This window comes from Lissotriton helveticus, chromosome 11, assembly GCF_964261635.1.
Source record: "Lissotriton helveticus chromosome 11, aLisHel1.1, whole genome shotgun sequence".
Classification (NCBI taxonomy): Eukaryota; Metazoa; Chordata; class Amphibia; order Caudata; family Salamandridae; genus Lissotriton; species Lissotriton helveticus.
Genome location: NC_136072.1, coordinates 842,677,472 through 842,692,164, shown reverse-complemented (window position 1 = coordinate 842,692,164; position 14,693 = coordinate 842,677,472). Strand labels below are relative to the sequence as shown.

At 43.6% G+C, this 14,693-nt stretch overlaps 1 protein-coding gene across 2 annotated transcripts in view; it reads left to right on the top strand.

The window, feature by feature from the left end:
- The window catches only part of LOC144791242 (synergin gamma-like), a 123,002-nt gene that overhangs the window by 7,682 nt on the left and 100,627 nt on the right, over nucleotides 1-14,693 (top strand). For both annotated transcript variants that reach the window (XM_078665898.1, XM_078665897.1), the window contains exon 2: nucleotides 2,147-2,197. In XM_078665898.1, the coding sequence (XP_078522024.1) occupies nucleotides 2,147-2,197 (51 nt within the window). The remainder of the gene's footprint in view (nucleotides 1-2,146; nucleotides 2,198-14,693) is intronic.

Here is a 14,693-nt window from a genome sequence, read left to right as displayed (position 1 = left end):
CTGGCAGACTGAAGAATATTGCAACAAAATTTCTCAACAAATCCATCTTCCATTCTTTTTTATGATGCGTCCAACTTCTAATCTACAATAGGAAGTAGAGCTACAGAGAGAGAGCGGATTTTGAGTCCGCTTTCTTCTGCCATTGTCTTTCAGATGTTTTTCATGGTTGGCCATTGCTTGAATGGGCTGTCTATCTAGGCCATGTTATTTTGAGGATGTATTCCTTGCCTCATTTGTGTTCCCATTAGCTTTTAGTGATTGGGCCATCAAGCAGTTCTTTTGTTAGACTGCATCCAGTGGTGGATCCTCCACTAAGGCGGAGGAGCGTCAACCCACTGCTTTTAGCAATGAAATAAAGGAAACATAAAATAATAATAACTTAAGGATACTATCAAATTTTTTTCCCTGCTGTTGCAGCTTTGTGTGGTAGGGAGGGGCTGCTTCAATGACAGAGGAGCAGGGGAGGAGTGGTTTGCCCCCTCCTAAGTGCACATGACTGTTTGGACGGCCAAACCGTCAAGAGCACTTTTCATGTTCCCCACCCAGGCTGAATTACTGCCTGAGTGGAGAGCATGCCCAGGCTCCCATTTCCCGTCTGATTGACGAATCATGGAGCTCATACCAATCACAACGCTGCATTGCAGCGTTGTTATTGGTCAAGGGAGCCTGGATGTGCTTCCTGTTCGGCTGGGAGAGAAGACACAGGAGAGGTGCGACAAAAGGTCCTATTTTCTTCTTTTTTTAAATGTTATCTTTTTTTTAACAATCCCTCGCTGATCCGAGCCGGCCGCCACTGGCTGCTGCTGTAAAATGTAGCTTAAGACTAAATGTGTGACCTTAGATATATTTACTTTGATGATACAACAGCATGACGATTGCTGTTTTATGGTTTTCTTCTCAAGAACAGCTATGTGAATGTCATAGACTCTCACTCTCACTGTTAATAAAAAGATTTATAAAAAAAAATAAAAAAAGAAGCCACACCGGGAAACTTTAGTAAACAACTGAAACAAAGCTGAAACACATCTGCCAATGACACAACCTAATATTCAAACCGTTTATATGTTTAGGTTTAATTTTAATGGGGCTTTAGCACCATTCATGTAAAATCTATTGATTATTCAAAACAGAAGTTGGGTCTGGTATGCAAAATTCTAGACTTTTTATTTATTTTTGGGCTAGGAATGAAACTCATGGAATTAGTTTTGCGCTGATTAATATGAGGTTACCTCCTGTCATTGGAGTGTGATGTTGAAGAAGTGTCATTTTCACAGTCTCCAAGATAGACCTTGAATTCACTGTTGAAATACCACATGACCTTCCTAAAAGAAAGTGCATTTTCGAATTTTAGAAAGCCTTTCCTGTCAGAGGCCTGCTCTGTCCCATAATGAAGTCATTAATTTCACACTTGGGTCATCTTTTTATGTCTGGCTTGATAGTACATCTGTTTTCAAATCCCATTGTTACAAATACTTTAAAACATTCATAGACTGCACTTTGGCTTCGCCCAGGTGAGTATTTCTTTCTCACCTCATGCTATTGACTGTTTGAGGTATTTTTCTACCTCCTATGAAGTGCTTGCATTGCAATTCATGAGGGACTATTTTACATCTCAAAAGTACACTGAATCGTTGCACATTATTAATCATTTATTTAACATATGCATTCCATATAGAAAACTATTCTTGTTTCACTTGCTCTTTTGTTATACTGCAACTGGCTCCTTGAAGTTATAATCCTGAAACATGTCTGAGCCACACACACAGACATCATGTCTAGAGCAATGTAAAAAAGAATCAGAACCCTGGACGACTCTAATATCTGTAAAATATATGTTGTTTTCGTGTCACAACAAGGTGTCAACCTCATTTATGTTCCACAACAAAGTAGAGGTTTTTAGCTATTGCATCCATGGTGAAGTAATATAGAGCAATTGAGAAGTGCAGAGTCAATAAATGATAAATCATTGCAGAAATACCTTTTAAAATGTATGTACTAGTTTTGCTTGGACATAACTGCTATACATTATTTATATGCATGTTATCTAATTAAATTTTATCTGTGGTTTCTTATAAGGCTCATCTGATAAACTGAACCATGTGCAATGTTTGAATAGCTTTTAATGTTATTTTTTTCTGATATTTAGATGGAATCTGAGGTTGAAAAGATGAAAACGTGTTTGGAAAATATTCATAAGGTAAAAATAAGTATATCTTTAGGCCCCTCTACTTCTCCTCAGGTTGATCTAAGAAAGTTTTTATTGCTGCAGTGGTCTGCTCAGAATCATGATAATCTAAGACTGAACCTATTACCACACAGTACTCCAAACAAAGCCTCGTAAATCTTGTTAACCGTTTATGATTCTCCTCATTACACAAAGTAATCTGCATCTCTTGGAGAGGAGATCCCTCCGGCAGTCAGAACGTAACTGGAAAAGGCACCCGTCAGCAGCCCATCTGAAACTGCTCTGTCAGTCCAGAAATGCCTACAATAGTCAAATCCTCAACGCAAAAAAAGAATTCTTCAGAATAGAACTGGATAACGCCAAGAACAGACCTCGCAAGCCAGTTGACCTGGTCAAACCTCAATCTACCAAACTGGCTAAAACCTAAAAAAAAAAACTTAAATCTCTAATATCATGCAAGGAACTTACCTCCTTCTGTGACAAAATCACTGCCCTAGTAAACAAACCCAATTCTGCAATGCACTACCAAACTAAGCCTGCTTTACCTCTTCTCTCCGCACTGCCCTCCCACACTTCACCCAAAAACCTAGCACAATGGTCCAACTTTAAAGTCTATGACAAACACTCTGTCTCGAAAATTCTTTCTTCCTTAAACCCGAACAATCACTACAATGCTCCTCTCCCTTCTAACTGCCTAGCCGCCGTCTCTCAGGCGATCATCCCTTCTTGGACTGCAATAATCAATGCATCCCTACTACAGGGATTGATACCTGACTCTCTCAAAGCCAGACAAGTCATCCCCATCTTAAAAAAGCCTACACTGGATCCTGCTTCCCCTAACAACTATAGACCAATATTGAACATCCCACTCCTAGCGAAAGTTCTGGAGAAATGTGTGCAACTGCAGTTGAGCCAACACATTACCAACTTCCACCTACTTGATGACTTCCAATCCGGGTTCAGACCTGGACACAGCATGGAAACCACCCTCCTCCACATCGTGGATGATGCCCTACAAGCCCTTGACCAAGGCAAAACCTGTCTCCTAATCCTCCTAGACCTATCCTCGGCATTCCTGCGGTCAACCACGAAACGCTCCTGGATCGCCTCAAACTCCGAATGGGATTGGATGGCACAATTCTTGAATGGTTTAGGTCCTTCCTCAAGAATCGCTCACAGAGAATCCTAATCAACGGTAACTTATCCGCTCCGTCTCCGATCACGGTTGGAGTCCCCCAAGGATCAACCTTGTCCATTACCCTCTTCAATCTTTACCTTGTACCGCTCACAGAGGTGCTACTGCTACGCACCGCCAACATCGCCTATCATATGTATGCCGATGACACAAAGATCTACATTAAAATCTCTTCCCCCCCGAGGACAGTCTCTCCCTGAATGAGGCCTTGAAACTGACGGTGCATTGGCTCCCCTCTAAACAGCTCAAACATAACGCAAAAAAAGAAATTTCTCCTTATCTTCCCACCAAAACCAATTCAGACATTCAGGAATGGATCAAGACTATCCCAGCTTTAAACTGCCCTCCTACCATTGTGGACTCTGCTAAATCCCTGGGAATAACCCTAGACTGCAACTTGAATATGCGTGGCCATTTCAATTTTATGCCCAAAACTGCTAGATTTCCCTTGAGCTACCTAAGACACCTGAAACCTTTCCTTGACACCCCAGACCTAAAAATGGCAACCCAGGCAATAGTCATCTCCAGACTATAATATAGGTGCTCTACCCTCGCAGGTCTACCCAAGAACTCTTTGTCCCAGGGCCGGACTGGGAACGAACACCGGCCCTGGCAAAGTGCTCGACATCGGGGGGTGGGGGTGCGGTTTTCGGCCGATTTTGTTATATGGCCGATTTTGCAGCTAAGCTGCAGAAACGGTCCTGTAAGAAAAACGGCCCCCAGGGGCCCTAAACCGGCCCCCACCCTTGCGACGCACCGGGGGATTGCCCGGTGCCCGCAACGGCCAGTCCGGCCCTGCTTTGGCCCCATTGAAAACCTGCCTTAACGCCGCCACCAGACTTCGAACAGGCTCTAAGAAATTCAACCATATCTCTCCTCGCCTCAAGCTCTAAACTGGCTTCCTCTCGAGGCCAGAATCCAACTTAAGCTGACTTGCATCACTCACAAGGCTCTACACTCTAAGTCCCCAGCTTTTCTCACCCAGAAACTCATGATATCTGGAGGAGCCAGAAATTCACTGTCTGCCAGAGACCTTTTGCTCCAACCAGCATGCTTGCGGAAAAAACCCCATACAATCGGGCCATCTCTGGAGCCGCCCCAAGAATATGGAACTCACTCTCGCCCACCATCAAAAGACTTCCATCTTTGGCACATTTTAAAACGGAGCCCAAAACTTTCCTTATGGGCAAATTCCTCACTTAAGCTGAACGCTAGCATTTCAATCACCTCAGAGATGTTGTTTCTCCTTCTATTACAGCATTACCCATTGCTCTTCCGGATTATACCTACCCGGCATTTCTGGGCATCCCAGCTGGGAATTGAGACAGCTGTTCTCTCATATAATGTATCTACCTGTTTTTATCCCAACTGTATCTGGGATATGTTACTGCCTATTATTTCTTTCCTTGTTTAATGCATCCACCTGTTCCTATCCCAATTGTAATCACCCGTCCTAAGACTGTTTTTACCACCTGTCAATCCTGTAAAGCGCTCTGATACCCTCACGGGTCTGGTTAGCGCTCTATAAAACTCTCAAATAAATAAAATAATTAAAATGAGCATTATTAAAGCCCTCCCCAGTCTATCCTCATGTTGTACATTTGGCATGTCCCATCTAAGATCCATTCTAACAGCATGCCCTATGCAGATATTTCCTTCACAACAACCTTTATCACCACCACCACTAACAGTCATTTTAACAGGTCATCTCAAAAGATCTCATCTAGCGCACGAACTCTTTGGAGAAGAGGCAGAGGTCTGAGTAAACTTAAAAGCTAAAAGATGTGGATTATATGATAGGAACATACTGCATGTCTGACATGCTTTACTGATGGTCAGTGTATTACCTGTTAAAATCGATCAGCTGTAGCATTTTTTGGTTGAGCTTACCAGGCATTGCTATCTGTCAGGTTGCAAAAGACATATGGCCAGCTTACTGAGATTTTACAGTAGTCTTAAAGCCCACCCACTGCTTACCATTGGTTTTCTCTTCCACTTTCAACACTTGTGTCTTATTCAATGTCTTGCCTTTTCCATCTTGTTTGTTCCTCCTTTCAGGCATAGCCTCCATACTTCTTTCCTTCCACTGCTCACCGTTAGGGAGTGTCTTTTTGTTTAAGTACTCCACAAGAGTGCATGTCTTTTCCAGCAGTCTCTCTCGTGAGCTTGTCTTTCCCCTCCCTCTCCGTGTTGCTCTTTCTTGTCCATGTGCCTCCTTCCCTCCATGCTGCTCTCTGTCATTCATGTGCTTCTTTACCACACCCTACACTCCCTGTTGCTCTTTCTCACCTGTATGTTTCTGTGGTGTTCTCTCCCTTCCTGTGCTCCTTTTCCCATTCCCCCATCAGATCCTCCATTAGAAACACCCACTGTTCTCTTATTTTACATGGCACTTTTATGCTAAATAATTGCACTTTTTTATTTACTGATCCTAGTGGCGTCCGCCATTTTGGATGGGTAAAGTGCGTCCAGACACTATACATCACTGCCTAAAGAAATTTACAAAGCCAAAAGGTACCAAAGGCAAGATCTACTGACTTTGTTAGTGCTTGTTTTTTTACATTTTTATTTCAGACATGTTCCTTTCTGTTCAAAGTTACTTGTATTAAGGATACCCTGCTATTAGGGGTGTTTGTTGGAGGTTTTTTTTCTCCAACAAGAACCTTAGGTAGACTCGGATCAGTCAAGTATTCTAGGCTTCATTCTGGCTAATTGTACACCATTTTCTGATTATCGTTATTTTATGTTGCACCATAAGTGTATCTGCTGACCCAAAGTATTACATGTTTAGGGCTCTTACCATGTTGAAGGTCAGGCATACAAACTAATATATTTTCGTTTTTTTATTATTTATGATGTTTAATATAGTGTGCACATTTTCCAAAGGCATTAGATAGCTTTATAATAGAAATTAAATGTTACAATAGAAAGTGAGACCACTACAATTGCATTGAAAAACGATACGTACAAAGAGACCAGTTAACCACAGAAAATAATTAAAATAAAATATATACAAGTCAGTGGTGGCTGGTGACATTTTAAAGTGGTGAGACGTAAAGGTTTGGGATGACTGCCCTGTGGCGATGAGCGACCCAGACTGCCATAAGTTAGGTTTCGGGGGGATTCTCCTCCAACCCCCAGAAAATGTTGAAATAAAAGAGTGGGCAAAGAGTGCCTTTTTAGGCAAATTTGAGAAAGCAAGAAGGTTGATAAAGCAATTGTGAAAGTGTAGTTATGACATCAATAAAGAGATTTCATGTGATATGATATTGCAACTCCTGTTCTTTGTGCGCTGCTACTGCTACCCTTGTATTTTTCAAAATCCCAAAGGCTTCAGTCAAGCATGCAACATTGATGACAGCACCCCCATTCTGAAAATTGTTTCAGCACCACTAGAACAGAGTACAGCCTGAGGCAACAGATCGGTGCCATCCATGGAATCTGTCACCAGACATGCCCTGTGCCGTTAGTTTATGCACTGACAAATGACTTGAATTTTACTACTTGCATTTGAAAGAGCCTGCTTTCAGTAAACTAGTGCATTTATTATGTAGGCTGCATGTGAGCATCTGTCAGGCCATAAAGACAGCACACAGCAGGGCCGGCTTTAGCGCTGATAGCGCCCGGTCAGACAATGTTTGTTGCCGCACCCAATGCCCACCTCCACCATGGATACCCTCACTGCCACCCTTTACAGTGTTCCTCAAGTTTCCATAACCACTCTCCCTCTCTTTCTCAGATGCATTTAATTAGTTTTATAGCACCACTCATACCAGTGTAAGGTGTCAGAGCACTTTACATCTCGGACACATTATACAGAGACAATCAATCATACATGTGTAAATCAGTATATAGGAAACGTTACATAAGACAGAGGACTACAATATGTAGGAGTCACATGTCATCCATACTGGTAGGCAGTATATTTTAAGAGGTCTTGGTCTGGAATAGCACAAACTCAGAATTGAAAATGTAACACCATGGTTGGGGGTTCTCATTAATAATGAGAACTAATTTCTACGCAAATTAACCCTTTTTGCAACAATAGGATAATTGAAGACTGGGGGGGGGATCATAACACTCTAAACTATACTTTGCAGTTTGCATGCAGCTCTTTGATGACTGTTAATAGCTCACTGTTCTATATTAGGATTTTAACGTATAAAACTGCAAGTAACTGAAGGGTCTCTCTGACAAAAGCAGTAACCAACTGACCTGTTTACATTATCCACCTCTAGAAGGTTTCCTGTGAGCCAGAGTATATCAGGCATACACAGTATTTGTTAAAATACCCCTCACATACCAAAAGGGCCCTTGGTGTCATGCTTCATCATCGGGGTCTTCCCGCCCCGCTGCGGGACGGGGCGTGCTACGACTAGCGACTACGCTGGAGCACTTAGATATTGTAAGTGCTATGTGAAGTGTATTGAGTGAGTGTGAGTAGGGTCTGGAGTTATATGGAAAAGTGAGATTTAAAAGAATACCTGGCCTTATGAAAGCAAAAAATTATTTATTAGTCATAGGCTGGTATCGTTAAAAATAGTGTGGCGGAGACAGTCTAGCTTAACAATGGGCTAGTTCTCCTGGTGTTGTCAACATGTTTCGAGGCTGACTGCCTCTTCGTCAGGACGGAGTCAGATCCCTCTGTCACTCACTAAGGTTGGCAACAATGTGTGCTATGTGTATATACAAGTGAATAGAATATAGATTTATAATCCAACTGCAATATGGCATTCAAATTTGAACAGTTATAGCCCTGTCAGTATTTCTGAGTCGTGGGCTGGAATAATTAGGAGTCAGTGCCCCATGAGCCGGTCTGGAAAAGGGGTAAATGGAGCTTCCATTAGTTCACGAGCAGTCCTCGCATCCTCCCTCATCTGCGGCTTCCGGAAGCCGCGGATTAAGTATGGGCGGAAAATTTGTTCTGCTCGCGGGATTTGTGGATTTTCCGCGATTTCGCGATCCGCGAATCACGTGAAATTGCGGCAAAATCCGCGAATTCGCGAGCAGGACGAATGTTGTTCAGGAAGCACTTATAGGGTTACAGCAGGTGCCCAAGTTGAAGCTAATTTCTTTGTAACCATTTACAAAATCGTTACAAAGAAATTAACTTCAACTTGGGCACCTGCTGTAACCCTGTAAGTGCTTCCTGGCGCCTCCTTGCCTAATTGCAACTATTCTCTGACCCTGCTCTGACCCTCAAAGCAGGGTCAGAGAATAGTTACAAGTAGACAAGGAGGCTCCGAGTACAGGAAGCACTTCCAGATAAAGCAGGTGCCCGAGTTGATCGTGCCTGACATTTTGGCTTTTATACACACAAAAGGCATGTGAACTCGCATGGAAGCTTCGCCCGTTTGGCCCCCCCACACACTAGCGGTGTGCACCGTCTTCCCGCCATTTACCCACTAATGTGGACAGCTTACTCAAGGGACCCCTGCGCCCTTCGGCGTGATGGCATAGTAACACACACATGGTCACTGGAGACAACTCTTCTGGCACTTTAGGCAGCTGTAGCACAGGAAAAGCGCTATACATTAGCTGTGATGCTGGATAGAGGCCTTTGCATCCCTGACTTTCACGAGTGTAATCCTCGTGCTGTTCCTGAGACCAGGCGCTTCTTTCTCCTCATCTGCTGCTGTGATCGGTCTCTGACCATTTATACACACAAGAGGCATGTTGTGAACTCACATGGAAGCCCCGCCCACACACTAGCGGTGTGCACCGTGTTCCCGCCATTTACCCACTAATGTGGACAGCTCACTCAAGGGACCCCTGCGCCCTTCGGCGCGATGGCATAGTAACACACACATGGTCACTGGAGACAACTCTTCTGGCACTTTAGGCAGCTGTAGCGCAGGAAAAGCGCTATACATTAGCTGTGATGCTGGATAGAGGCCTTTGCATCCTTTACTTTCACAAGCGCAATCCCCGAGCTGTTCCTGAGACCAGGCGCTTCTTTCTCCTCATCTGCTGCTGTGATCGGTCTCTGCCCATTTATACACACAAGAGGCATGTTGTGAACTCGCATGGAAGCCCCGCCCACACACTAGCGGTGTGCACCGTGTTCCCGCCATTTACCCACTAATGTGGACAGCTCACTCAAGGGACCCCTGCGCCCTTCGGCGCGATGGCATAGTAACACACACATGGTCACTGGAGACAACTCTTCTGGCACTTTAGGCAGCTGTAGCGCAGGAAAAGCGCTATACATTAGCTGTGATGCTGGATAGAGGCCTTTGCATCCTTTACTTTCATGAGCGCAATCCCTGAGCTGTTCCTGAGACCAGGCGCTTCTTTCTCCTCATCTGCTGCTGTGATCGGTCTCTGACCATTTATACACACAAGAGGCATGTTGTGAACTCGCATGGAAGCCCCGCCCACACACTAGCGGTGTGCACCATCTTCCCGCCATTTACCCACTAATGTCGACAGCTCACTCAAGGGACCCCTGCGCCCTTCGGCACGATGGCATAGTAACACACACATGGTCACTGGAGACAACTCTTCTGGTACTTTAGGCAGCTGTAGTGCAGGAAAAGCACTATACATTTACCCAACGAGGTAGCACTTACTGATTAGCCAGTAGAAAGTACTCCAGTTCAGTATGCTGCAAAATCGCAAAACAATCCGCGATTTCACGGGGAAATTCGCGGACCGCAAATTCGCTTTCGCACCAATTCACGAACCGCGAATTCGCAAATTTCGAGGATGCGAGGACTGCTCGTGAACTAATGGAAGTTCCATGTACCCCTTTTCCAGACCGGCTCATGGGGCACTGACTCCTAATTATTCCAGCCCACAACTCAGAAATACTGACAGGGCTATAACTGTTCAAAATTGAATGCCATATTGCAGTTGGATTATAAATCTATATTCTATTCACTTGTATATACACATAGCACACATTGTTGCCAACCTTAGTGAGTGACAGAGGGATCTGACCCTTTCCTGATGAAGAGGCAGTCAACCTCGAAACATGTTGACAACACCAGGAGAACTAGCCCATTGTTAAGCTAGACTGTCTCCGCCACACTATTTTTAACGATACCAGCCTATGACTAATAAATAATTTTTTGCTTTCATAAGGCCAGGTATTCTTTTAAATCTCACTTTTCCATATCACTCCTGACCCTACTCACACTCACTCAATACACTTCACATAGCACTTACAATATCTAAGTGCTCCAGCGTAGTCGCTAGTCGTAGCACCCCCCGTCCCGCAGCGGGGCGGGAAGACCCCGATGATGAAGCATGACACCAAGGGCCCTTTTGGTGTGTGAGGGGTATTTTAACAAATACTGTGTATGCCTGATATACTCTGGCTCACAGGAAACCTTCTAGAGGTGGACCTTGTTGTTTATTTATACCATTAACTGGAGGAGGGTGCGCCCACCTGAGTGCTTTCTAGCACTACCTCTTCACTCCCCCCTTTTGATTCCTTGTTTACTGTTTGCATTATCTGCATGTTGCACGTTCTTTGCAGAAGGCATATATTAACCCTCAGTGCTCCTTTATGCTGAGTCGTAACTTAAACTAGACAAAACTCTGATCTCAGTCCAGGAAGAACATTAACCAATAATCACCAGAGTTATCTTGACATTTTTATTGTTGTCTAAAATTTCTGAAGGCATAGAATGCACACACAGGTGAGGCTAGGAAACTTGATGAAGGTGAAGTCCATTGAAAAATAATGTAAAATTGCTTACAGACACAGCTCTCGATCACGGGTAAATTAATTGTTCACAATAATAGTTCATCAGTAAAACAGCTGTTTTGGCGATCCTCATGGAGAGAGAGGCCGCTTGACTTGCCTGCTGCTGCAATTGGTATCGGTGGTTAGGGATGATGTATGTCACTTGAACAATCAGCGTTGCACAACACTCTGCAGCCACTGTTCCAAAACAAATAAAATGAAGATTTTTTTCCAAGAGGGCAGTAAAAGCATGCATAACAAAACAATAAGGACAAGAAACAGACTTGTTATTCTAGTCTTAGTTCTGAAATACATGTTTGTGGAGAGCATGTTAAAAAGGGACCTCTGAGGCTCACAAGAGATCTCATGACTGCCCCATGCTCTGAACGGGCAGTAGTCAGGGCCGTTTCTACCATTAGGCAAGACTAGGCGACAGCCTAGGGCGGCAAAAGGGGGAGGGCAGTTAAAAACATGAGTTTGGGAATCCCCTTGAAGGACCTTCGACCTCGAAAGCGCATTGGGTAATGCCTTCTACAATTCGATGTGACGTCACATTCGGCGCCACGGGCGGGGGCCGTGCGTGTCTCTCTAAATATGCGACTTCCGATTTTGCTCTCGATACGATTGGAGTCAGACCTCTGTGCTTGCACGGTCACACTCTGTGCTGACCCCAAGATACCTGCCCGCTTCTAGGAGCATTCGTTCTTCTGAGAGGTAAGATAACCTTCCTGCCTCACCGCCCCAGACTCTAAGCATCTACACATCAGTTAAAACATCCACAGTCCTGTCCACCCTGCTCCCCTGGACTGGCAGTGCCCTCTTTACTAGCTCTCCCCATGCCCCAACAGTAAGCACGCCCTGCTGTCCTCTCTTTCGTATTATATTAACATGTTCACCAGTCAGCAGGGCCAGTGCTTCTATAACGCAAGGTAAGGCTTTAAGGCGCCACCTAAAGGCTCTGGCAATTTACAAAAAAAAAGTCTGGAAAAGGCCTTTTTATCACTGTATGGGGAGCAGCCAAGCAGGCAGAATGCTGTTTTGCCTTCCATACAAATACACCCTGTGCGCCAGTCGATCCTGTCAGTCCTCGAGCGATCATTCACTCTTTCTCTATGAACCTCCCTTTGAGCGTTCCGTTTGTACCAGCCACCCAACGCAGGGCTTTACTTGTCCTGCCAAATAAAGCCTGTCCCCCACCCTTTGGTCTCCACAGCCTTATCTTTAATCAACTCATTTTTCGCTTCTCCACAAACAGCCTGGTCACTGTCCATCACTCCCTCTAGTGTTTCCTCCCTACTGCTGACCATCATCACCTCCCCCCTGGACCTCCCCTCCACTGGGCTCCACATCCACACCTCTGTGACCCTTGGGGTCACAGGGCCAGCCATGGACTGGTTCTCATCCTACATCTTGAACCCTCCCTCTAAACAGTCACTTATCTCTCTCTGCACTCTTTCTGCTTTACGTAAATTCACATGTTCTCACTTTTCAATCACCCCTTTAAGACTCCTGGCGCTGAATGTCTTGTTGGGTGACTCATGCTGAGCAGGAGAGGGGCTCCCTACCAGGGACTATTCACCCCTCTGCTCGGAGGGAAGGGGGTGAAAGGGGTCAGCAAATTAATGAGGAGAGGCAATGCAGAGTCTGGTTGAGAGTCAGAACACAAGCTGAGCCATCCATCAGCCTGTCTAGTTTTCAATGTTTATTTTGCTGTGAACTTCAGAAGTGTTTTATCAGTGTTTTCTAATATTTTGAAGTTTATGCTTATCAGTGTTTGTTAAGGTGCCAAACCCCTAAAATAGACAACTGCATACTGTTTTTTTCAGGTAGAAAGGATCAAAAATGAATCTGCTGATGGACGGGTCTAAGACACACTGTCCGAGGTGCTCCCTTCCATCAGCAGATTCAATTCACATGTTTGTTACTTGTCCTTTACTAGTGAATATCATATCGACAATCTCTGACTTTCTTTCCCTCCTCGCACATTGCCGTATTAATATTTCAACTGAAGAAATTCTATTAGGTACATCAAACACACATCGACCCCATTCAATGCACAGGCTTATCTTCATTGCTATGGCTGTTTTCAGATTGTGCATTGCGTCAGCCTGGATAGATCCTTTAGCACCATCGTTTGTAGAATGGAGAACCAGGCTGTTGGCAACTTGCAACATAGAAGTAGCGATCTATAGAAACAAAGGGAGGATAAAGCGGAATAAGGGTTTGTTGATTTGGGCTCCTTTGCTAGGTTGGATGCATGAGGAGTGAAATGCTTCAACCGCGCTGGTTTTATATCTAATGTCTCCCTCTCTTCCTGTTTATACTTTGTTCTCAGTTTGTTAGCGTAAATGTTCAATGTACAAATTTATTTACTCTTCTCCATGTCTGCTAAAAATTAACAGTAAGCTAGATTGTGCTACCTGTTCTGTTGGGGTGGGGGTGGGGTGTAACGATGGTATATAAAATTTAAATGCAAATAAAAATTGTTAAAAAAACAAAAAACAGAAAGGATCAAAAATGGCAGACAGGAAAAAACTCTCAGGTGCTCAGTACAGCAAAAGAAAAGCGGATAGAGAAATAGAACTACCCAAATTGAACGGATCTATGGAAACATTTCTACGTCCTCCAAAGAGTTCTCTTGAAATTGCTTGGGCATCAACTTCAACCTCAGAAAAAGATGACGATATGGGCCTACCAGACAAGGACATAGAAGTTAACAGCTGAGATCATGAAGAACACGTTGTAGTGGATACTGCAAAGGATAACCTTGAACATGAAGATGCGATCAAAGTAAACGCCCGAAAATAACTGAAGAAAGAGTTAAAATAGATTATTTAAATCCTGCTTCCTGGGAAGACTTACCAATAAGTGGAGACAAATTAAGAACTATTTTGGTTGAAAATGGGCCAAAACAAGTCAGCAAATAATTTCCTTTAGATGAGAGAAAAAAAGTAAGTTTTCAGCTGTACATTATAAAAGAAAACTTCAGAATGGAGAAAAAGTTTCTTCGAATACCTCCAGTATTCTGTATCAACGGATAAAGTTTCTCTGTTTTTGCTGCAACGTATTTGGCGGAAATTTAAGTTCAAGTACAAGTCTCACTCATAATGGATGTAACGATTTGCATAACATATCAGCGATTCTGTCTTCACACGAAAAGGGTGTTGAACATATTACCGACTTCCATAACTGGAAGGGCCTGTATACAAGTCTAAAACAAGCGCAACTATAGATAGTGTTAATACAAAAAAGCTTAAAGAAGAAGAGAAGTACTTGTATCGGATCTTAGAGCATGTAATATCTCTTGGAAGAGTTCTAGGTGCACAAAATGTGGCCTTCCGTGGCAGCAGTGATAAACTTCATGCTCATGACAATGGCAATTTTCTTAAAATTGTGGAATTGATCGCCATGTTTGATCCTATTATGAATGAACATCTCAGGAGAATTCAAAATAAGGGCAGACGACATGCTCACTATTTAGGCAACATTATTCAAAACACAGTGATACAAGTGCTATCAAAAGGTATCAAAGAGAAAATCATTTCATTGGTTAAAAAGGCAAAGTATTTTTCAATCATTCTTGATTGCACCCCAGATATCAGACGCACTGAACAAATGAC